The following is a 25,642-nucleotide window of genomic DNA, read 5'->3' as shown; positions in this document are numbered from 1 at the left end:
TAGACACTATGCACTCCTTACATATACTCAGGTAAACATCTATTTTTTTCCCCACAAGTTTAAGTAATAGCAAAATATATTATTTTTGATGATACTTTAAAATAAAACTTACATTACTTTTTTTTTTTGCTACCTGGATATAACTCAGTTGGTAGAGAATCTGCCTGCAATTCAGGAGACCTGGGTTTGATTCCTGGATTGGCAAGATCCTCTGGAGAAGGAAATGGCAACCCACTCCAGTATTCTTGCCTGGAGAATCCCATGGAAGCAAACCACCACCACCACATTACTTTTTTCTAACTTTCTCATGGAATCTTAAATATCATATTGATAAGATATTCAATATGATCTATTTAAAAAATACATCAAAATGTTCTTTTTGTAATGATCAGAAATTTAGCAGCTTTCTCCTTTTCCCTCTTGAGCTTGAATTTTCATGTCACCACACAGAAGTCTGTCCTAACATTTCTATGCTTTAAAATATTTTATGGATCACTCTAGTGTCTTTATTTTGTATGGATATACATATGCATATGTATGTGTGATGTGTGTGCATATGTACATGTATGCATGTACTGTTATGTGTGGGTATATAAATTGAATTTTAACTCTTAAATTTAATGTGATCATAAAGTTGTAAATGTTAAACATTTTCTTCTGAATTGTTTTCAAAAGCCTTAGTAGTATACAACAGATCAAAACAAAATAAATATATTACAAGCTATGATTCATATATTTTACATATTAATATAAAATCAAAACACTTTTGAAGCACATCTTTGATGAAAATGATGAACTGTTCTTAAATATTCATGGACAGATACTCCTCACTGCAAGAATTAAACAAAGGTCTACCATGAACTCTGTTGCTAGTTTTGGTTTGTGTATATGCAGTGCTGTGAAAAATTGTTCACATAAAAGTAAATAAATTATATCATTTTTTTATCAGCTCTTGTAACTTCTGCATTACGTGCCAAAAATCACAGTGCCCTATTATCAAGAGTTGCTTCTTATCATCTATCAACTGGTATTTCCCTTAAATCCTCCTTCAATTCTGTTGAAACAAAGAATTCATCACCACACTATCTGCAAAATGATTTTCTCTTCTGTCATTTGAGTCTTTTGTTTTCTCAACATCAACATCAGTTTTTCAAATTGCTCCTTTATTTGGAACTCTAGAGACTTTTATATTCCAGAACAATGTTCCATGGTAACAACTAATTGAGGGAGGTTTGTCTCTTTTAAAGTGGAAGATGGGAAATTTAAAAAGGGGAGGTAAGAAAGGGTAGATAGCATGGTCTCAAGCTGATCAGCATGAGTGTGAGGATCTAAAAGCTGATTCTTTTCAAAGTATCAATTTCCAGTGCCCTTTAGAACCTCTTTGTATATCCCCAGAGAATTTAGAGATTCAGAGATCCAGGAAGTTGGAGAGAAATGTTTAAGAATAAGTAAAGATTTGTAAAATCTCATTATTGAAAGAGACCTTAAAGATAAGGAGATGACAGTTCCATAGGGGGGACAAATAAATGAATGGTAAGCATTTAAAATAAAGGAAAGGACTCTTCAAGTTTACGTTTTATGTGAAACTCACGGTTTTCCAGAGACTGAAGCATCTGTCGGCAGCAAGAGCAGAAGAAGAAGAGTAAGACTTGGATAAAGGAGTTTGTTCTTCCCCATGCTGCAGGGAGAAGGGACCGGAGGAGACCAGACTGTGTTGCACCTTTCTCCCTGCAGTTGGTCTGGTCCCAGACTTTCCTCAGAGCAAGTAGGCTTTATGCTGCTCTCTGTGTAAACAGGAAGTTCCACCCACACAAGGTGTCTAAACAAAGTAGAGGTCTCTGAACATTCTCTGGAAGGGTCATTGCTCTAAGGGACTTAATTACAGTCAAGGTTAATTCCTGGCAAGCTAAATAGGATTCCTGGAGGGATAAAATCCACATTCCCATTAGTGCTCATTTTCCCTGGGTTTTCCCGTAAAGCAGCTAATCGGCTTTTCAATCCCTTCTCTCTCTTGCTCCCTCCTTCTGCTTCCTCATAGTGCCTTTTAAGGCTTTCCTCTCATCTCTTGCATGAATAGCTGGCAGGGGAAGCTATAATTTAAGCAACACTGGAAGGCTCAAAATAGATATTTCACTACAAGTCCGTCTCCTGCAAGTCCTCCATCAGATATGTCTACCTCAGATATTGAAGCAGTTTCAGAATTTAGTTGTCCTCTATGGAAATGACAATGGATTAAAAGAATACCTTTTTGTCTGGAGGATATTGCTGGATTGCAGATAAAGAGCTAGGTTCTGGAAGAATGATAACAGAAATATTTCCCTGTATTAAGGAAGTGAAAAGATGAAAGGAGAAGTAGCAGGACCTCAAAAACAAGTTTGACTTACTCTGCCCAAGAAAGACCTTAATTGCCTTTACCATCTACTTACATGAACATGAACACATTTTGTTCCTGCCTTCTAAATATGCAACTCCCCTCCAGTCTATTTTATCCTTCCATCCATCCATCCATCCACTCATTCATTCATTGATCCAATTGATTGATTGTTTTGTAAGTTTTATTGAGCCCAATTGGTCTAGGATCATACAAAATCATGGAGATGGAATGGTCAAATATGTAGAAACAGATTGCACATTCTTGAGGGTATGAAAGCAGACAAATAAGCAATAAAAAAACAGTAGCCAGACATTATTATTGGAGAAGTTCAGGTGCTCTGGGAGCACAGGATTGGGGCACACAATTTAAACTTGGGTCTTGGAAAGGAAATCAAAGGGAAAGAAAAAAGCAAATTAAGCACCCACCCACACTTGTGGGTGGTGGCTAGCCAGGGGAAAGAGGAGGCGCAAAGTGCATTCGAAGCACATAAGGAATGACATAAACAAAGACACAGGAGGTGATAACCATCATGACACATTCATGATAAACATCATGACAGTAAAATGAAAAATTTTTGGAATGGAGAAAATGCTTGTCCACTTAGAAAAGTGGTGAAGTAAGCTTGCTTCAAATAAAAAAGAAACTTGCTGGCAGTACTAGGGTACTTGGGGGGTAATCAGTGAAATGACTTCCCCAGATTTATTTCTTGAAAAGATCACACTCACTGAAATTTGAGAGAGTGATGGGAAGGAAACAATCCAGGAAGCAGGGTGGGAGTTGGCACAATTATATGGATGAGAAATGATGGTATTTGAGCTAGGGTTGGGGTTTCCCAAGTGGCTCTAGTGGTAAAGAAACACCTGCCAAGGCAGGAGACATAAGAGATGTGGATGCGATCCCTGGATTGGGAAGATCCCTGGAGGAGGGCATGATAACTCACTCCAGTATTCTTGCCTGGAGAATCCCCACGGACAGAGGAGCCTGGTGGGCTACAGTCCATGGGGTCACAAAAAGCTGGACACAACTGAAGTGACTTATGCATGCATACATGCATTTATAATGATATTGGTTAGAGGTTGACAGATTTATATCATATTTAAGAGCTAAAATTACAGTACACAGTGAACACATGAATGTGGTGGGTAAAGGACAATGTGCCTTCCAATTTTCCTGGCTATTAACTGAATGACTTGTGTTGCTTTTAAGTGATTGAGTGAAACACAGGACACAGGCTGAGAACAGAACGAGAACAGAGGGCTGAGAGTTGGGAAGATAGAGTCTCATTTTAGAAAGTGCTTGTGCTTTAAGTAATAACATTTGTAGGGAGTTTTACATTAGCTTTTGAACTGTGGTGTTGGAGAAGACGCTTGAGAGTCCCTTGAACAGCAAGGAGATCCAACCAGTCCATCCTATTGGAAATCAGTCCTGAATATCCATTGGAAGGACTGATGCTGAAGCTGAAACTCCAATACTTTGGCCACCTGATGCAAAGAACTGACTCATTTGAAAAGACCCTGATGCTGGGAAAGATTGAAGGCGGGAGGAGAAGGGGACGACAAAAGATGAGATGGTTGGATAGCATCACTGACTTAATGGACATGAGTTTGAGTAAACTCTGGGAGTTGGTGATGGGCAGGGGGGCCTGGTGTGCTGCAGTTCATGGGGTCGCAAAGTGTCAGACACGACTGAGCGACTGAACTGAACTGAACTAACATTAGCATCTAGAACTTAGAGCATTGTTGTCTAGAAGAAATGTAAGGTAAGCCTAAGTAATTTTACATTTCCCATATTGAAAAACAAAAAGCAGCAGATTAAATTAAATTAATTTTATTTTTATACTGATTTTTATCATTTTTATTTTTAAATGAATTTTTATTGAAGTATAGTTGCTTTACAATGTTTTGTTGTATTATACTGTAGAGCAAAATGAATCAGCCATATATATACATGTATCCCCTTCCTTTTGGACTTCCTTACCATTTAGGTCACTGCAGTGAATTAAGCAGAGTTCCCTGTGCTGTACAGTATGTTCTCATTGGTTATATATTTTAAAATTAATTTAATAATACCATTTATTTACCTCAGTATTGCCCAAATATTATCATTTGATCATTATAAAAATTGTTAATGAGATACTCTAAATTTGTTTTTCATACTAAGTCTTTAAAATCTAGGGTGGATTCTACACTTACAAGAAATAGCAATTTAGAATAGCCACATTCAAATGTTCAACAGCCCATGAGGCTACTGGTTACCATATTAGACAGCAAGCTTAAAGAAATGTTTTTCAAATTGTGGATCACCATCTAAAATGAATTATAATATCATGATCAGTGAGTCATGACCAAGATTTTAAAAAATGTAATAGAATACAATAAAATAGAAAGCACAGTGTACCAAACAGAATACGTGAAACTATTGAGTTTGGAAATATTTATTTCACTGTTGTGCAGCAGAAACTTTGGTCATGTCCTATTACCCCTTCTCTGACTCTACCTTTATTATTCAAACATCTGAGTTCTTGCTGGGCATAAACTACCTCACTGAAAACTTTTATTTCCTAGTCTTCTCCTTGGAGGCTGGGTATGGTATACGGCTGAATTCTGGCAACTGGAGTGTAAGTGCAAGTTTGGTATGCAACTTTCAATTCATGACTTCGAAGGGTTAGGTTCTGTCCTTCCCTTTTCTCCCTTACTACTGTCTGGAACGTGGACACGTTGATGATAGTCAGATCTTTCATTGCAGGTAATAAGATGGAAGCCATGTGTCAAGGGAGGCAGAACAAAAAACAAGACATCGACTGAGCCTCTGAGTCATCCAAAGGCCATTTTAGCTGGCACTTTCATGTAAGAGAAAAACATTTTCTCTTATTTAAAGGCCTTTGTGTTTTGAGATATCTTTGTTCAAGCTAAAACTTGTATCTTAACTCATATAATTTCTCTTTTTTCATTACAATCTCTATCATCTCTAAGTGTCCTGAGTCACAGTGTAAAAGTTACATTGTGAAATGTGATTTCATTGTTACCTTGCAAACTGCCTAATGAAAATATACAAAATTTCTTATTGTAGGTTAGAGTTAAAGCAATCTGAACACCACCAGTTAATGGAGATCTGGCCTATTTATTACAGATTAATAATTTATCAATTTATAGGGAGAGTTGATGCCATGGAAATAGATAATATGGGATGAAAATAGAAAAGAGTCCACAACAGACCTCCGAGAAACACTAGTATCTAGGCGATGGACATCTAAGTGGAACTGGAAAGGCCAGAGAGAAAGAGAAACATGGGAGAGAGTGGGATTTCTGAGCCCAAAGAAGAGACATTTTAAGAAAATAGTTGAGAAGGTTTTTACTAGTCAGAGTGATTGGGGTTTTATAATGAAATATCAAGGCTTGTGATTGGGCTTCCCTGGTGGCTCAGATGGTAAAGAATCTGCCCGCAACGTGGGAGACCTGGGTTTGATCCCTGGGTCAGGAAGATCCCCTGGAGAAGGAAATGGCAACCCACTCCAGTATTCTTGCCTGGAGAATCCCACGGACAGAGGAGCCTGGAGGGCTACAGCCCATGGGGTCTCAAAGAGTCAAACACAGTGAGTGACTAACACTTTCATTTTCTCTCGTGAAATGACCCTGTGCTAGTACGCACATATGCGCACACACACACGTTCTTTATTCACCAAAGGAAAAGAAACCCTGCAATATATTCCCTATCGAGTCTCATATTCAAAAATAAACTACATAGAGTTAAAGACAAAAATATAAAGCACAAATATTTAAATTAGGAAAAACATGTAAGAGAATAATTTTACCATTTGGGGGGTACAAAAAGACTTCTTAATCAGATAATAAAATCCCAAGACAAAGTAAAGTATAAGCAGCAGAGTTCCTACAAGTAACAATGATACAATACATCACTAGTAATCATACATTTGGAAAAGAAAAAAAGATATGCAACGCTGTCTGTCAGACTGGGAAATTCTTTTAAAGGCATGGGAAAAATGCAGTCTTGGGCACTGCTGGTAGAAGATAATTGGCAGAGTCATTTTAAAAAGGTAATATGACAGGATGTATAAAAGCTTTAAATGTGTACACTCCTTGACATAGCAAATTTACAGTACAATTTAATCATACAAAACAATAAAGTAACTGAAAAAAAAAATCAAGTAACTGAATTTTTAAAAAATGAGCATAAGGTAAGCATGTACAGTTGACTGTTAAGAGTAGGTTGAGAGGTCTTGGCACTGTTGAAGATCATTTTATCATATACATGAGGAGTTTCTTTCTGGGCTCTCTATTCTCTTCCGTTGATCTATTTGTCCATCTTTATGCCAGTACCACTGTATTTTGGTTACTTCAACTTTGTAATGTTTTGAAAATAAGAAGTGAGAACCCTCCAGCTTTATTCTTTTTCAGAATTGTTTGGCCATTCAGGGTCCTTCAAGATTCCACATGAATTTTAGTGTGGGTTTTCTTTCAAAAGTATGATTTTACTATACCATACATTTTCCCCTTAAAGTATACATGGTATTGAAGATGCTTTTCATGTCAGCATAAGGATGTATATTAAAAGAGATATATTCTCTTGAATAATTACCTTATATGTACATGCTGTGATTAATCAATACCATAAAGATAACTAATCAGTTTTTTGTTTTCTAGATATTGCATCAATGAACATGCTTGTCTTGGCAAAGTAGTCCATATGGTAAATTGTTCGAAGTAGAAATATTGGATCAAAAGGGCAGGCTGGGATGGTTTCACAAGGGGAAGGATTTTGTTACTGTTGTATCCCCAGTGCTTAGAACAGGGTCTGGTGTGTATGAGGTGCTAAATAAATAGGAAACAAACAGTAAACCCAACAAGCAAACAAATAAGCAAATAGATAAGATAACTCTTGACCTATGTGTCAAAAATTGAGAAGACATTTGCCAAACTATGATAGACAATGCTCATTGGCTTAACTACTCACACAGCGTCTTTCTCCCTAACCATCTTCAAACTATGGGTAGCTGTTTGATCTAGTCTGGCCAGTGACATATTAAATGGAAAACTTCTGGGTGGGGCTTGTAGAAAACTTTTGGTTTCTTAACAAAAAGAAAAAGTTTCAGAAGACACAGCAATGAACGTTTTTATTTATTCTTTCTGCATGCAAATTGAATGTAACACTTAAAGTTTCAATGACCGTCTTGAGTTGACAAAGCAACGAACAGGATGATCAAGGTCTGCGTGCTACGCAGGTCCAAACGATAGAAAGGGCCTTGGTCTCTGTCAGTATTATTGGGTAATTGTGTCAACCTTGGAATGTCAACCTATGGACTTCTTCCCTATTTGTTCAGCAATTGCTAGTTGCTTTTCTGTTATTTATTGCCAGAGAAATCCCTAGCTGATTCACAGACAGGTGCAAAATGCATTTTAAAAATATAGAGAAAATTAGAACTTAAAGTAACATTGCAACAGTGGGGAGAGGATGAAAAATGTGGATTTTAAGTGTATTGGACATGACAATTACTAGTTTAATATTGATGAACGTACGAAAAGAAAAGTTACAGTACCCCTTTTTACCTTGTTTGATGCAATATTGATATAAAGGACACAATTATTTAATATATTACTTAAAGAAAAAGCTCTTCCAATTAAATTATGTAAAATATGTCATGATATGAAAAGATGTGTATGTTACAATCACTGAATGCCAGAAATAGCTAATAATTGTAGGTACTATATGTTAGGCATTGTGTTAAGTACTTCATTTCATTTATTTTGCTCAAAAATGTATAAACTAGTTATGGACTTTTCCATTTTGGAGATGATAAATAGAGAATGACTCTAGGTTTCTCACTGGGGCTCTCGTGGGTGATCTTGCTAATAAGAGACAGGAAATTGTCAGGTAGAATCTCAGGTATGTTTGTTGGCTTTGAGGCTTTCTTGTGAAATTCAGGGAAGCTGTTCAGTAGGGAGTTGGGGGTAAATTTCAGAAGTGAAGGAAAAAAAAAAGAGATTGATTAATTGGCTCCTTCGTCTGTTCAGTTAATATTTAAGCCTACTATGAACCAGGCTCTGTATTAAGTACTGGGGATATTGTAAAGCAAAGCAGTCAAGTGGAGAAGATGGATATTATTTAGTCAGTCCACATATATTCTAATGCATATTTTGTACCAGACACTGTCCTGTGGTTAACAAAAACCATATGTTTCTGCCATTGGGGAGTTTACATTCCTTTGCATCGAAATTAAGAAGGTGACTGGTGAAACACATGTGACCATGCCAACAGATCGACTTTAAATTCACGACTGCAGACTTGGGTGCAAACACAGTCTCCATGCAGTGCAGCTGCCTTGCTCAAGTGATTTTATTTCCTCACTCTCCCAGTCATCGTTTCTATAAACAATGCCCTTTCTCTCTTTTCTCTCTACTGATGACATAGCTTCTTATTTCACTGAAAGGATAGAAATGATCACAAGTATAATTCTGATCATCTGTCTCCAATTCTGAAATGGCCAGCTCGTCTGCATCTGCACCCATGGACTCTGCATTCTCTTGTGTTGCACCAGATAAACTTGTGTGCATCTAAATGCAAACTACCATTAAAAAAATTTTTTTTTTTCTTAGTGTAACTTACTTTTTTCACATACTCAAAAACTTTTTTTACTAAATTGATTTACCTCTCTCTGTGCTGTGCTTAATCACTCAGTCGTGTTTAACTCTTTGCAACCCCATGGACCGTGGCCTGCTAGGCTCTTCTCTCTGTGGGATTCTCCAGGTAAGAATACTGGAGTGGGTTGCCATGCCCTCCTCCAGGGGATCTTCCCAACCCAGGGATCGAACCCATGTCTCCCATATTGCAGGCGGATTCTTTACTGTCTGAGTTACCAGGGAAGCCCTTGGCTCTCTCTACTATACCATAAAAATCTGTCCTCTCAACCTCATTATTCTCATCAGCATATAAATATATATTTCACCTGTGAAAAAAACAAAATCTTTGACTATACATATCCTTCTACCAATCCTCCTTCCCCCACTATTTTTTGGTTCCTTTTCCCACAAATCTCCTATCAATATTTGTCCAAACTTACTACTTCCAATTCTTCTCTCATTATTTCATTAACCCACTCCTAAGGCTTTATCTCCATCTGTCAGTTACCAGCGATCTCCATGTTGCCAATTTCAGTGGTTAATTCTCAGTTCTCATTTTATTATGTCTTTCAGAAGCAACTGACTTAGCTGCTCACTCTGTTCTTGAAATTCTTCTGGAAGTCATTTCTTACTTGAATTTCAACGCCCTGCCCTTATTTGATTCTGTCAATCATTTTCAGAATCCTTTATTATTTGTTTTCCTGACACTTAAACCTTGCCGTGTCTCAAAGTCCAGTCTTCTAACTTAATCTCTTTTCAAGTCATATTGTCTCTAAAGAGTCGCTTTTTGTCCTAGGGTTTTAAATGCTGTATTTAGAGAGTATTTAAACTCTCATTCTCAAACAATTTCTCATTGCAAAGCATCTATCCCTGATTGCTCCCTTCTGATTGAAAATTGTATTTATAACTGCTTCCTCTGACTCTCTACTGAAGTCTTACCGGCACCTCAAATTCAACACAGGATTAAGCATCTGATTCCTCTTCCCTTCCTGGGACTTTTCCTCTAAGTGGTATCTCCATTAAACCAATTGCTTGGGCCAAAAATCTGTGGATTCATCCTTGGTTTCTTTTTTTCTGCTATTTCCAATGTTAAGTTTAACAACAATCAGAATATATCTTTAGTATGCTGATGTCATTTCATCTACCACCGTCTAGTCTAAACCACCACCATCCTTTGTCAGTCCTATGCAAGACTAGTTTAACTTGTCTTCTTGATTCTCCCACTGTTCTCTGACAATTCACTGTCTCACACAAAAGTCAAAATAGATCCTTTAAAAGAAAAATCTATTTATGTCACCCCCTGGGAAACTCCTCTGACAGCTCCGCATGATCCTGAAAATAAATAAATCCAGATTTTTTACCAAAGCCTAGAAGATGTCCAGGACTTGGTGATTCCCTCCCATGTTCTGATCTCATTTTTATGGCTTCACCCATCCTGTTCACTCTGCTGAAGTCATGCTGGTCTCTTTCCTGTTCCTGGAATACACAAAGTCTTTTTGCTTCAGGGCCATGTACTCCCTGTTTGCTCTTCTTGGGGCACTTGGAATATACATATGGCTTTCTCTTTTAATTCATTTCTGTTCCACCTCACAAAGGCCTTTCTTGACCATTCTACCAGAATAGCAATCCTCCACATATTGTCCTCTGTTTCCTTATGCTGCTTTTTATTGTTCCTAGCGTATTTCATTCGGAGAAGGCAATGGCACCCCACTCCAGTACTCTTGCCTGGAAAATCCCACGGGCGGAGGAGCCTGGAAGGCTTTAGTCTATGGGATCGTGAAGAGTCGGACACGACTGAGCGACTTCACTTTCATTTTTCACTTTCATGCACGGGGGAAGGAAATGGCAACCCACTCCAGCGTTCTTGCCTGGAGAATCCCAGGGACGGGGGAGCCTGCTGGGCTGCCGTCTATGGGGTCGCACAGAGTCGGACACGACTGAAGTGACTTAGCAGTAGCAGCAGTAACAGCATATTTCATTACACACATATATGTGATCATATGACATTACATAAAAATATAAATGACCCCTGGTGGCTCAGATGATAGAGAATCTGCTTGCAATGCAGGAGACTCAGGTTTGATCCCTGGGTTGGGACGATCCCCTGGAGAAGAGAATGGCAACCCATTCCAGTATTCTTGCCTGGAGAATCCCATGGAGAGCATGGACAGAAGAGCCTGGTGAGCTACAGTCTATGGGGTTGCAAAGAGTTGGACACAACTGAGCAACTAACACAGAGTGTACATATGACAAAATATATTACATGTAACCATATGATGCTATGTATATGTACATACAATTTTTACAGTATATATACATATTAATGCCCAGAACAGTGCCCATTTGTTCATATTAGGTGCTCAATAAATAACTGTTGAAAGAACAAATGACTAAAATTAATATGTAAAAGAATACTATGTTGGCAAATATTGGCCTTTATTTTCAGTTTTTCAAAAGTGATTCCAGTGTTCATAAAGTTGTCTTTTGCAGTACTGTTATTTACAAAATTGATAAGCATTCCTTTTAAAAAATTATTTTTATTTATTTATTATTTTTTGTTGTGCTGGGTGTTGGTTGCAGTGCAAAGGCTCTTTGCTGCTGGGAGGGTTTTCTCTAGTGGGGAGTTGGGGCTGCTCTCTAGTTGCAGCTCACGGGCTTTGTTGCTCCACGACATGTGGAATCTTCCTGGATCAGGGATCAAACCCATGTCTCCTGCATTGGCAGATGGATTCTCAACCACTGGACCACCAGGCAAGTCCCTGATAAGCACTCCTTTTGTGACAGAACATGAAGAGCTGAAAAGGCTAAATATTAAAGACTTAATGTGTTCTCAGTTCAGTTCAGTTGCTCAGTTGTGTCTGACTCTTGCAACCCCATGAATCGCAGCACGCCAGGCCTCCATGTCCATCACCAGCTCCTGGAGTTCACCCAAACTCATGTCCATTGAATCAGTGATGCCATCCAGCCATCTCATCCTCCGTCGTCCCCTTCTCCTCCTGCCCCCAATCCCTCCTAGCATCAGAGTCTTTTCCAATGAGTCAACTCTTCGCATGAGGTGGCCAAAGTACTGGAGTTTCAGCTTTAGCATCATTCCTTCCAAAGAAATCCCAAGGCTGATCTCCTTCAGAATGGACTGGTTGGATCTCCTCGCAGTCCAAGGGACTCTCAAGAGTCTTGCCCAACACCACAGTTCAAAAGCATCAGTTCTTTGGCACTCAGCTTTCTTCACAGTCCAACTCTCACATCCATACATGACTACTGGAAAAACCATAGCCTTGACTAGACGGACCTTTGTTGGCAAAGTAATGTCTCTGCTTTTGAATATGCTATTTAGGTTGGTCATAACTTTCCTTCCAAGGAGTAAGCATTTTTTAATTTCATGGCTGCAGTCACCATCTGCAGTGATTTTGGAGCCCCCAAAACAAAGTCTGACACTGTTTCCAATGTTTCCCCATCTATTTGCCATGAAGTGATGGGACCAGATGCCATGATCTTCATTTTCTGAATATTGAGCTTTAAGCCAACTTTTTCACTCTCCTCTTTCACTTTCATCAAGAGGCTTTTTAGTTCCTCTTCACTTTCTGCCATAAGGATGGTGTCATCTGCATATCTGAGGTTATTGATATTCCTCCTGGCAATCTTGATTCCAGCTTGCGCTTCTTCCAGCCCAGTGTTTCTCATGATGTATTCTGCATATAAGTTAAATAAGCAGGGTGACAATAAACAGCCTTGATGTAACCCTTTTCCTATTTGGAAACAGTCTGTTGTTCCATGTCCAGTTCTAACCGTGGCTTCCTGACCTGCATATAGGTTTCTCAAGAGGCAGGTCATTTTCCAAGTTAAAATGTATTTATTAACATTCTAGTATAGTAATTTGACAGTGAATTAAGCTATGAATTTACTCACAACTGTGTAACTCACATTTCTCTATTTTTAAAAATGTATTTATTTATTTATTTGGCTGTGCTGTTAGCTGTGACATGTGGGATTCAGTTCTGTAACCTAGGATTGAGACCAGACCCCCTGCATTGGGAGTCGTAGCCACTGGGCCACCAGGGAAGTCCCTCTCTATTTTTTTAAAGGCACTTTCTACCCTCCTCTGCCTTTGTCAGTGGTGTTGCCCAGTGCCATCACTGTCACTGCTCTTGTTGCCTCCAGGATTGTGGGTACCTTGCTGCTCCAGTGTCACCGGCAGCACCACCTGGGGCACCAGGATGACAGGTGCCTATGCCTCGTCCAAGGCCTCCTGGGGCATAGGCTCTGGTGCTGTGTGCTGTGTGTGTGGGGAATCCAGAATCATGAGTGTCTCTACCATGACCGGAGTTGTTGGGTCATGGATGCTGCCACTGTGTGTGTCAAAGGTGGAGTTACAGGTACCTCTGTGGCTGGAGGGAGAGGATCTCAGGCCCTGCTGCCATGCTGTTCAGTTCCCTGTGGCCACGGGCGCATCTGCACCCAGAAGGTCAGTGTCATGTGCACTTCTCCTGATGCTACCAGCTTGTGTGGGGCTGTGGGCTCAGCCACCAAGTCTGGTGATCCAGAATCGCAGGCACGGCTTCCAGTGGTCTCCTGGCTTTGCCTCCTCTATGTGCCCCAGCCCACCCACCTTTAACGTACAGATGTGTGAAATCCTCTGATGTCCTGGTGTATTGGATGGAGGCACCTTTGCTGAGTTGCAGATGTTTTCCTGGTGGTAGACTGAAGGGGAGCGATAAAGAGAGCATCTCAACCACCATGATGCTGATGTCACACCAAAAAGATTATTCTTGCAGTGGTGGGAGACAATGGTGCTTCAGATTAGGATTTAGAAGGAGATAGGGAGAGCATATTTAGCTAAGTGATGATAATGCCATTGCCAAGACAGTTCATACGTGAGGAGAGGAAAAGTGAGGAGGCAGCAAGAGTTTGACGTGGTTGTAAGACATCCAGGTAGAGGTATCCAGAAGGCATGTACATCTTCAGATGGGATATCCCAGGGTGGTGCTGTGTTCTTATTATAACCCTGTCAGGTAGCACATCGTTAAGTTTCTTTCATTTGGGGCAATGTTAAATCCAATCACTTGATTAAGGTGTTACGTGCCATACTTCTTGTCTGTGAGTTTATGTTTTGCCTTGTAACTAATATTTTATGGGGATACTATCAGACTGTATAAATGTCCTGCTGTGTGCTTAGTCGCTCAGTCATGTCCGACTCTTTGCCACCTACCTACCTACTTCTCAGGGACAGAGAAGCCTGGCAGGCTATAGTCCATTGGGTCACCAATAGTTGGACACAATTGAGCAACTAACACACACATACCTACTTCTCATCAAAATTTCAATGTGTTTGTTTCTGCCAGAATAGTCATGTTTTCCTTTTTTGTATAATGGGTTATAATCTATTATTTCATTATTTATTTTGATGCTCAAATAGTCTCAGATTTGGTGAGTAAAAATCCATTTAAGCTGACTCCTGGGTCCTATTGGCATGTCCTCAATTAATCTTGGGCAACTACTTATCTTCTGACCCAAGATATTTCAAGCTCATCTTATAATTTTCCTTTACTATGTTTTTTTTTTTTTCTTTTAGCGAATGGCATTAGAAATCAAGAATTGGGATGTAGGTATGCCCTTTATTTTTAGGGTGTCCCTACTCCTAGACTTTCTTAGCAAAAGAGCTATGGAGTTATGCATGTTTAAACATACATACACATGTAGATAAATTGATACATACTCTGTTAGGCTTCTGATGCCCCACACGTAGACTAACCCTCCATAAGGACACCCACCTCATCTTGCTCCAACTCTAATATCACAGGAGTGATATTTATTCTTTCTCAATCCGTGTAATTTTAATTTCCTTTTATTGTCTTATTGCATTAGCCAGAACTTCTAATATGCTATTGAGCCAGGCTACTTTCTTTGTGAACATTCTTTTCATCCTTTTAGGAGCTGTACACCATACTATCTACTATCTTAACTCTCTTCAACTCAGTGTGACATGTCTTACCTATCTCTATCTACTGGTGTTAGGCTGACTTATTCAGAAAACAATGGAAGAGGTAGAGACATGATTTTCACTGGCCAATCCAATACTTCTTTAGTGGTTTGCTACATTTTTCAAATTTACTTTAGGAACCAGTGCTGCTTATAAAATAAACACAATTAAGGAAAAATAAACAGACAAGTCTAGACAGATAAATAGGATTATCTTGCTAAAATGCTATTTATTCTGTGAGGATAAATTCCTTCAGGGGTTGCTTAATTAGTATTATATCTAGTTAAAATAAATAGATAGGTCTGTTTGTAGCTTGTCTTCTCATTTTCTTGATAGAGTCTTTCACAGAGCAGATTTTTAATCATAATGAAGTTTAGCTTATCAATTATTTCTTTCATGGATAATGCCTTTGCTTTGTTATCAAAAAAGGTCGTCAATATAACTAATGTCACCTAGATTTTCTCCTGTGTTGTCTTCTAGGGTTTTGAAGTTTTGTATTTTACATTTAGGTCTATGATGCATTTTGAGTTAATTTTCTTTGAAAAGTGTGTAGATTCCTTCATTTTCTTTTTTTTTTTGCATGTGGATGTCCAGTTGTTCTAGCATCATATGTGTTTATTTTGTTAAGTTTATACCTAATTATTTCATTTTGGTGGGGTTGTTAATGTAAATGGTATTGTGCTTTTAAATTCTAAAGTTTACTTGTTCATTTCTGGTGTATAGGAAAGCAATTGACTTTTTATATTAACTTTGTATCCTGCAACCTTATTATTACTGCTGTATGTAGTGATCTGAAAGAAATAACAACAACAACAACAAAAACTCCCATGACTAACATCACAGGAGTGATATTTATTCTTTCTCAATCTGTGTAATTTTAATTTTCTTTTATTGTCTTATTGCATTAGTTAGAACTTCTAATATGATATTGGAAAAAAGTGATAAGAGGTAATATACTTCCTTTGTTTCTCTTAGTGGGAAAATTTTAGTTTTGCACCAGTAAGTGTGATATAAATTGTAAGTTTCTAGTAAAATTTTTTTTTTTTTATCATGTTGAGGAAGTTCTCCTCTGTTTCTGTTTTGTTGAGTGGTTTTGTTTTTTAGGGCTTCCCTGACAGCTCAGTTGGTAAAGAATCTGCCTGCAATGCAGGAGACCCTGGTTTGATTCCTGGGTCAGGAAGATCTGGAGAAGGGATAGACTACCCACTCCAGTATTCTTGGGCTTCCCTTGTGTCTCAGCTGGTAAAGACTCTGCCTGCAATGAGGGAGACATGGGTTCAATCCTTAGGTTGGGAAGATCCCCTGGAGAAGGGAAAGGCTGCCCATTCCAGTATTCTAGTCTAGAGAATTCCATGGATAGTCCATGGGGTTGCAAAGAGTTGGACACAACTGAGCGACTTTCACTTTTGTTTTTTTTTATCACGAATGGGTGTTGGATTTTATTAACTGCTTTTTTCTGTATCTACTGATACCATGTAATATCAATTTCTTCTTTAGCCTATTGATGTAATGGGTTACATTAATTGATTTTCAAATATTTAACCAGATTTGCATAACTGTGATAAATTCCACTTGGTTATTGTGTATAATTCTTTTATACACTGTTGGATATGATCTACTATTTTTTAAAAAGATTTTTGCACTTATGCCCATGAGAAATACTGTTCTGTAGTTTTATTTTATTGTATTGCCTTGGTACAGTTTTAGTATTATGTTAATCCTGGGCTTATAAATTGAGTTAGAAAATATTTCCTTGTCTATCTTTTGAAAGAGACTGAAGATAATTGGGATAACTCTTTCCTTAGATGTTTGATAAATTCACCAGTGAACCTATCTGGGCCTGATGGTTTCTGTTTTGCAAGGTTATTAATTATTGATTCAATATCTTCAATAGATATAGGTCAGTTTGAATTGTCTATTTCTCCTTGTAGGAGTTTTGGGAAAAGTGGCCTTTCAAGAAGTTAGTCCATTTCATTTAGATTATTAAATTTGTGGGCAATGCATTGTTCATAGTATTCCTTTGTTATCCTTTTACTGTCCTTATAATCTAGCAATTCCATTCCTGAGTATTTATCCATTGAAAACAAAACCACTAATTTGAAAAGATATATGCTCCCCTATGTTCACTGCGGTATTATATACAATAGCCAAGATATGGAAGCAACCCAAGTGTCCATTGACAGGTGATTGGATAAAGAAAATGTGACATACAAATACAAAGGAATATTACTCAGCCACAATAAAGAATGAAATATTACTATTTACAACAACATGGATGTACCTGGAGGATATTATGCTAAGTGGAATGTGTCAAACAGAGAAAGACAAGTGCCATATAATTTCACTTACATGTGGAATTTAAAAAAAGAGAGAAGTGAACAAACATAAGAAAACTGAAACAAATTCATTGATACAGAGAGCAAACAAGTGGTTGCTAGGGGAGGGGAGTAGGGGGAATTAGTGAAGCAAGTGTGGGAGATTAAGAGGCACAAACTTCTAGTGAGAAAAGAAATGAGTCTTGTGGATGAAATGTACAACATTTATGGGGAATATAGTCAATAATATTGTAATATTTTTTTATGGTGACAGATGGCAAGTAGACTTATTGTGGTGATCATTTTGTATAGAAATATCAAATCACCGTGTTGTGTGTCTGGAACTAACATAGCATTGTAGGTCAATTGCACTTCAATCACAAAAAGAAATATAACATTGCTTTACTTGCTTTGTGCGTTTATGCTAAGTTGCTTCAGTTGTGTTTGACCCTTTGCTACCCTGCAGATCCTAGCCCACCAGGCTTCTCTGTCTGGGATTCTCCTGGCAAGAATACTGGAGTGGGTTGCCGTGCCCTCCTCCAGGGGATTTTCCTGACCCAGGGATCGAACCTGTGTCTCTTAAGTCTCCTACGTTGGCAGGCAGGCTCTTTACCACTAGTGCCATGTGGGAATTGAATTAAATCTGACTCTGCTTTCATTCTTCTAAAATTCTTAGTGAGACTTAATCTTCATTTTTATTAGAGCCTTCCCCACACTGGGGTTTGTAAAACAGAATATTTGGGAAGCTGCTTTTGTCTTTGCATGAAACTGGTTACTCCTCATATGACCATGCCATTGTCCAGCCCTTCAGCCATTTTGAAGCCTGGCTACTTGGCTGCTTCTATGCTCTATCTGGACACAGGAATATTTCCTGAGACTGAGAGCTCTGTGGTCCAGAATGTGCCTCACACAGCTACTTAGCTCAGAGGTCCTGTCTATTACCCTGAGTGCAATGATGGAGGTGACCCAGCGCCCACTCTCCTGGATCCCATAAGCTCCACTCACGTCCTGGTTTTGATTTCTTTCTGCCAGTGGGGCTTCTCTCTCTCTCTTTTATAAAAAAACCTTTTGATTTTGTATTGGGATATAGCCGATTAACAATGCTGCGATAGTTTCAGGTGAACAGCAAAGGGACTCAGTCACACATATACATATATCCATTCTCCTGCAAACTCCCTTCCCATCCTGGCTGCAGTGGGGCTTCGCTTTAACGTCTCTGCAAAAGACTTCTTTTTCTTCTTCCTCAGGAGCACCTCGAGTGATTTGCCCAAGTGCCAGGGCTTTTGCATAGTATCTTTAAGCAACCTCTGCTTCTAAGCTTGAAAATTCTTAAGGAGAAAGGCCACAAGGACCTGGCTACACTTGGAAATAGGGAAGGGGAAAAAACCATAGGATAAGAATCAGCACAGATTACAATCTTTTCAAATCCTTTTCAGTAGTGAAACCAAAATAGTCTTTAACATTTTCGTAAATTATTCTTCCACATTAAGAAGGGAAAAATGCTGGGAAAACAGAGGTATTTTGCTTACTTTGGGAAAAGAAATGTGAACTTGTATAGTTTCAGTTAAGATTTGTCCATGTAACTGTTTGGGGGGAAAAAGAAAAAAAAAAAAAAAGATAAAGGAAAGGGGAAAAGCAGGCTGATCTTGTTATTATTTGAGAAATTCCTGTTTTCATATATATAGTTCCATAACCTCGAATTATTGAATAAAAATTAATGTAGAGACTTCTGCTGATCTGTGTGATTTTCTTGTACAATAGTTAAAATGACCCTTCTTCCAATTTCTTCTTTGGTTCTTGTTTGGAAGTGCTGTTACTGTCCCACACACATATCTTTCCTGCTTCTGCAAGCAAACATATGGTTCTGGAAATCTGGAATTTTAATCCCAGAATTCAATAAAGAGCACTAGTATTGAAACCTAACTGTTCCGCCCCACCACCCCTGCCCCCACCACCTGGGGAGTAGTGATATGTTGGGAGAATGTGACTATCTTTGCTTCCTGTTTCTACCATTTCTACCATTCCTTATGAAAAAATACATGAGCAATCTTTCACCTTATGAGAAAGGGATCAAAATGCGTAGTAATAAGTGGTATTAAACACATCATTTGAGGAAAAAGACCAGAACACAGCTTCTTCTCTCTTTGGAAAATATGAAGACGAAATTTAAAAAGTGGTCTGGATTAGGCAGAGAATTCTTAGACTTCTAACTGCCCTGCCCTCCTACCCTGTCTCTTGTCGGCCTATGTATTCTCTATGATTGAGAAATCCCTTGTTTCAAACAAAATTCTTTCTTACATTCTAATTCAGATCTTTTGGATCATTTTCAGAGATTTCTTTCACGTTTCCCATTGTGAAATTCTGTGTCTTGTGATTATGGTCTACAATAAGGCTAAGTAGAACAGTTTCTCATGCTGCTTCTGGCTTTTTCTCTGCAACAGTTTAGAAAAAAAATGAGATGTATAGAAACATCTCTGAGATGTTTAAAATACCATGCAAATATAAAATTATATCAATATTTTATTTTCCTACCAAAAAAGGAAGAGAAAGAGGAGACCTCACATAAAAATAAAAAATGAATGGACAAACTTCCTTTACAAGTATATTGTGTAGGTTAAGAATTCTCTGACCAAAAGGACTGCTATGGAAACAAAACTGAGTTTCTGAATCAAGTGAAACTTCTCTCCTTTCCTTTGCTTAATGGGTCATTTAAAGGATGCTGAAAACAGAGATGGGCTTCCCCTGTGGCTCAGTGGTAAAAAATCCACCTGCAATGTAGGAGCCACAGGAGACTCCGGTTTGATCCCTGGGTCAGGAAGATCCCCTGGAGGAGGGCATGGCAAACCACTCCAGTATTCTTGCCTGAAGAATCCCATGGACAGAGGAGCCTGGTGGGCTACAGTCCAAAGGATCACAAAAAGTCAGACACAACTGAAGTGATTTAGCACGCATGCACGAAAATAGAAACCCACAGTAGGGCTGAAAAGGAGACACAACCAGCTCAGGTTGATAGATGATTCTTGCAAATTAAATGCAATTAATGAGGAATTATACATACATAAGGATGAAACAGCAGGGGGTGTGGCAGCCCAGAACATTGAGATGTAGACAGTGAAGCCATTATTTTAGAGGGAAATAGATTCTAATCATGGTTTTCTGTTTCTGGTGCCCAGCTCCCATTCTGAAGCTATCCAGGAGCCCACCAACAGTTGCCTCTTTAGAAGAAAATATCTCTTATCTAAAAAATCCCAATGGATTTAGGAGATCTGTGTCAGGAACTTGGGTCAAAGGGCAAAACTTCAAATAAAAGATGCTCTAAGTACTCTTATCACTTAGGACATTCCAAGGGGATTTTTAGGAGTGCTATGCTGGGAACCAGGGGTAGACAGATAGACACATAGGCAGACAGACACACATATATAAAATTCACCTATCTTAATGGTTTTTTTTTTTTAATGTGAATTTTAGAATCAGCATCTCTGATCCTAATGGTTTTTGAGCTAAGATTACATAAAATGTAAATAGGGAGTATTGACATTTGACATTTTCATGATGCTGACTTTTAACGTATCCAAAAATATAGGATGCTTTATTAAATAACATTTGTTCAAGTCCTTTTTTTGTGTTCTTCATTACTATTTAAATTTTTTTTCTTATATATATTTTAAACATTTCTTTCCATTTATTCCTGGGTATCATGAGAAAAATCAAACCCAAAATAAAAATCAAAGTACAGAATCAATGTACTTTGGGATAAAAATAAAGTCAAAGTTTTGACTGTAGCATCCAACATTAAGGTTCAGAACTAAATAAAGTTATGCCTAGCAGTTACTTTTGAATAGAAAAAAAAATGATTTCTGAGAAATTTAAGGGTATTCCTCTTTGACTGTATTTGCTAGACAACAGGAATTCTAATAATCTAGTTCATAGGAGCCTTGTAGGTGACCTAAGGAAGAGATGTGCCTTTTGGAGAGGTTTGTGGGTATTGGTTTTGTCTCATGGAATAAATTTCATTAAAACTAATATGTAACCATGACATTTAAAAGAACTGTACTAACAGAAGCACTTCCAGATGGGACTTCAAAGGACAGAGATGGTTCAAAGGGAAAAGGAGATTTCAGAGCCCTCAAACATCTACAGACTAGAAGAAGACTGAGAGCATATCTCAGCTGAAAACATATGCCTTTTCTCATGGGAAATAAAGGATGAATTAGAGTGTAGAGTGGATTCCAGAGTCACAGAGAACCACTCTGAGGAAGCAAGACAACCCTAATCAGAGAACTGGTGACAACTGCCTGGTCAGATTTCAGAGTGGCTATGGACCATGAACTAGAGTGGCCTCCCGTGCTCCACCTTTTTGAATAGAAGTATCTGTCACAGTTGTCCTGGGATTGTCCCCAGAGTGGTGGCAGATAACTAACATTTCTGTTTAGTTCACAGATCTTCAGAATGAGAACTATACTAAAGGAACTGAAATTGAGCAGATGACCCCCAAGGAGTCTCACCTATAGCTGGACCTAATTTAGATGCTGGATTTCAAGCCTGAGGCTGATGTCATCATATGACAAGACATCATGTGTTGGAGGGGAACATGGATGAGTGTTTTTTTTTTTTTTTTAACATGGAAGCAAGATGCAAATCAATGGGGGGCTTATGGAAGATTATGAAAGCTTAGTGGTTAGAGATTGTTCCTTAATAAACCATGCCTTTCAGTATTCTCAGGCTTATGTAGTTCCCTCTACTTGCCCTATGCCTTGCTTTTGAAAAAGGGTAGTGACGGAAGTGGTACTATGTGACTTCCAAAGCTAGGCACAAGAGGCTCTTCAGGTTCTGCCCCATTCCCTAGAATGCTTATGTTAATACATAGGACACAGTCTCTTGGAATCCCGCTCCAAGTCCTGAGCCATTTGGAGAGGACATGTGCCAACACTCTGGGCAGCATTTCTAGATGAGCCACCAGGTGATGGCCAGCACGAACTGCATGCCATCTGAGGAGCCATCTTGGATACCCAGTCCAGTTGAATCTTCAGAGGACCAAAGCCCTAGCCAACATCTGACTTCAACTGCAAGAGAGAACCAAAGCAAATAATGCCCTGTTGGGTGAACCTGGTCAAACCGTAAAACCATGAGAGAAAAATGATAAAGTATTGTTTTAATTCATTACACTCTAGGTAGATAACTGGAACACATAGCAACACAGCACACATACCCACATACACACATGACTTGTAGCAGAGACTGGCTAGTGTTGCACTGAGTTTCTTTCCTTTTCCTCCTGAATACACAGAAAGACTGTCTCATCATGCAACTGAGTTCTGGCTAATGGCGCATAAGTAAATGTCATGTATGTCATATCCAGGTTTGCTGTATTAAAACTTCCTGTGGGAACCTTTATATCACTGTTCGATGGATAAGTATTTGGAAGTGACACACACGAAAATGACAAAGTTAGGTTATTGTGCTTTGTCACTGAGTTTTAGGGTTTACTGTTTTAGCAGCTAATGTAAAATCAACTAAATACACAGCTGTAACAAATTGGCAGTCCGTACATGAGATTGATATTTAATTTTCTTTTTTGTGTGATTCTTATGATATTAAACTTAAAGTAATTTATATAGGTATTCTTTTTCTGCTCTCTAAATATTGTTTTTAGGATTGGGATTATCATTTCCTTGAAAGTATGATGAAATTTTTCTGTAAAATATTGTTATGCTTCTTTTGTAAGTGAAGGATTATTTTTTACTCCTAATTCACTTTCATTTCTGGTTTATTCAATTTTTCAAAATATTCTGTCCTCACTTTTGATAATTTGTATAATTTTTGTTCTTCTCAGTTCAGTTCAGTTCAGTCGCTCAGTCGTGTCTGACTCTTTGTGACCCCATGAATCGCAGCTCGCCAGGCCTCCCTGTCCATCACCAACTCCTGGAGTTCACCCAGACTCATGTCCATCGAGTCAGTGATGCCACCCAGCCATCTCATCCTCTGTCGTCCCCTTCTCCTCCTGCCCTCAATCCCTCCCAGCATCAGAGTCTTTTCCAATGAGTCAACTCTTCACATGAGGTGGCCAAAGTACTGGAGTTTCAGCTTTAGCATCATTCCTTCCAAAGAAATCCCAGGGCTGATCTCCTTCAGAATGGACTGGTTGGATCTCCTTGCAGTCCAAGGGACTCTCAACATTATATTTTTCATTGAGGCTTTCAAAATTTACCATTTATATGTTTTATTAATCTTTAGAATACAGACTTTTGTTTTCTTGATTCTATCATTTTGTTGACTTTCATTTTATTAACTTCTGTTCTTCACAATTCGCTGTCAACACTCTTTATATATTGCTTTCTCCCCCATTTTTCTAGCTCATTTCATTCATATAACAACCTTTCTTGATTTTTTAATTCATATAATGTTTAGGTTTTATAAAATGTACTTCCATGTGTACTAGATATTTAAACAAATAAATAAGGTATTTTGACATAAAATGTTTTAATTCTTGTTCAGTTCTAAATGTTTTGTAACTTTCATTGTTACTTCCTTTTAATTTTAAAGTTTTTATGATGGAGCATTTCAAACATACATAAAATTAAACAAAATAATAAATGAATCCAAATATATACACAATGTTATTATTTTTATAATATGTTTTTAATAGGCTTTTATCCTGCTCTCCTGACATAGGTTCCACTCAGAAAAATAGTAGTCTTTAAAAGTAGTGGTAGTAGTAATAGTTTTTAAAAGCATCATTTGAACAGAAATGCTAAAGTTACCCTCAAAAATAATCCTAATGATTGGCTACCAGTCACCCATGACCACATTGAAAATCTTTCTGGTTTATAATTTATCTGCAAGGCATCTTTTATATGTAAAGTGAGAAATCACCAATCCTGTGTAAATTTTAATCGGGAATATTTTTTGTAAATATATAAAACTCTCCATGTATATATGTACACATATTCTTTATCTGTTTATCTAACTGTTCTAAATACACTAAAAGTCTATATCCACAATATTGTATTAATATAATGAACCACTAGACTCTCAATACCTAGTTCTAACATCCAAGGACATCTACGTGCATTCTTGCCTTAGCTATACCATATCCACATTCCATCTACATTCACCTCCTAACCACCTCACCTTTCCCATTATCATTTTGAAGCAAAACTCCAAAATATTTCAACATATATTTCCAGAAGGAAAGGATTATTTTTAAACTAAAACATGCTACATTATGGTACCTAAACATTTAACAAAATTTTTTAATATCATCCATATTTAAATATTCAGCCAGTGCAAATTTATAATTCTTTATTAAAATGTCATGTTTTTTTATTGGAGTAAATTGCTCTACAGTGTTGCATTAGTTTTTGTTGTACAACAACATGAATCAGCCAAATGTGTACATATAACCCCTCCTTCTTGAGCCTCCCTCCCACGCCCCCATCCCACCCCTCCAGGTCATCACAGATGTCATTATGTTTTAAAAGATGTCTTTGAAATCATTATCAAAATTAGGCCTATACATTGTGATTGATTAATTGATTGATATGCCTTTTAAATCTTTCTAATTTTATAGGTGGTCTCTGCTTCTGATTCTGAGACAATTTATTTGTTGGAGAAATCAAATTGTCAGTTTTCCATGGTATGAATTGTGCAAATTATATGCCTGTGATATAATTTAACACGTTCCTTACCTTCTGTGTACATATAATCTGCAATATGAGTTTAATTACTCCCAACAGTACATTTTAAATATTTTTATAGTCCATACCTTTCACCTGAAAGAATGATTCTGTGAGGGTGGGGTCTGAGGTTTGTCATGCTTCCTAATGACTACTTATTGTGTTTATGACTATTATTGACCCCATGAAAAACATGACTTCAAGAATATAGAATAAGTGAAATAAAAAATATAATACTTTCTTATAATTTTAAGGTATCTTAAGGAATGAAAGGGTAGCAATAACTAGGAAAGGCAAAGCAAAGATATAAGGGAGAGACTGAAATAAAAAAAACAGATTATTGAGGAAGAGATGTTGGGTGAGACTTACGGTTCCACAGAATCTGAGGCGCTGGTAGCAAACCGAATGACGAGAAGTAGCAGGAGACATGAGTGAAGAAGTCTGCCTTCCCCCATAGTGAGGGACAAACCGCAGGCACCGTGTCGTGCCCAGCTCCTGCCCTCAGCCTGGTCCTTGAGACCTTTCAAATTTAGCAGACTTTATATGCTATTTGCAGACAAGCTCCACCTAGTGCCTCCAAATGGAGTTCATGGTTGGACACAGATTTCCCGAAAGGGTTGATGCTCTCAGCGATTGCTTCATTAGTCTCAAGGCTAAACTCTGTC

At 38.1% G+C, this 25,642-nt stretch overlaps 1 protein-coding gene across 2 annotated transcripts in view; it reads right to left on the bottom strand.

Moving 5' to 3' along the window:
- Positions 1-25,642, bottom strand: part of LOC133248160 (alpha-2-macroglobulin) — a 72,471-nt gene extending 46,829 nt beyond the window's left edge. The window contains exon 1 of one of the 2 annotated variants that reach the window (XM_061417959.1): positions 25,347-25,642. In XM_061417959.1, the coding sequence (XP_061273943.1) occupies positions 25,347-25,432 (86 nt within the window). In that variant the 5' untranslated portion in view covers positions 25,433-25,642. Of the gene's footprint in view, positions 1-1,591; positions 2,090-25,346 lie in introns of those variants that run through there. The other variant, XM_061417960.1, reaches the window with a different exon arrangement.

Source organism: Bos javanicus, chromosome 5, assembly GCF_032452875.1.
Source record: "Bos javanicus breed banteng chromosome 5, ARS-OSU_banteng_1.0, whole genome shotgun sequence".
In the NCBI taxonomy this organism is placed as follows: Eukaryota; Metazoa; Chordata; class Mammalia; order Artiodactyla; family Bovidae; genus Bos; species Bos javanicus.
The sequence above is the reverse complement of the archived record's forward strand: the minus strand, read 5'-3'. Positions and strand labels throughout refer to the sequence as shown.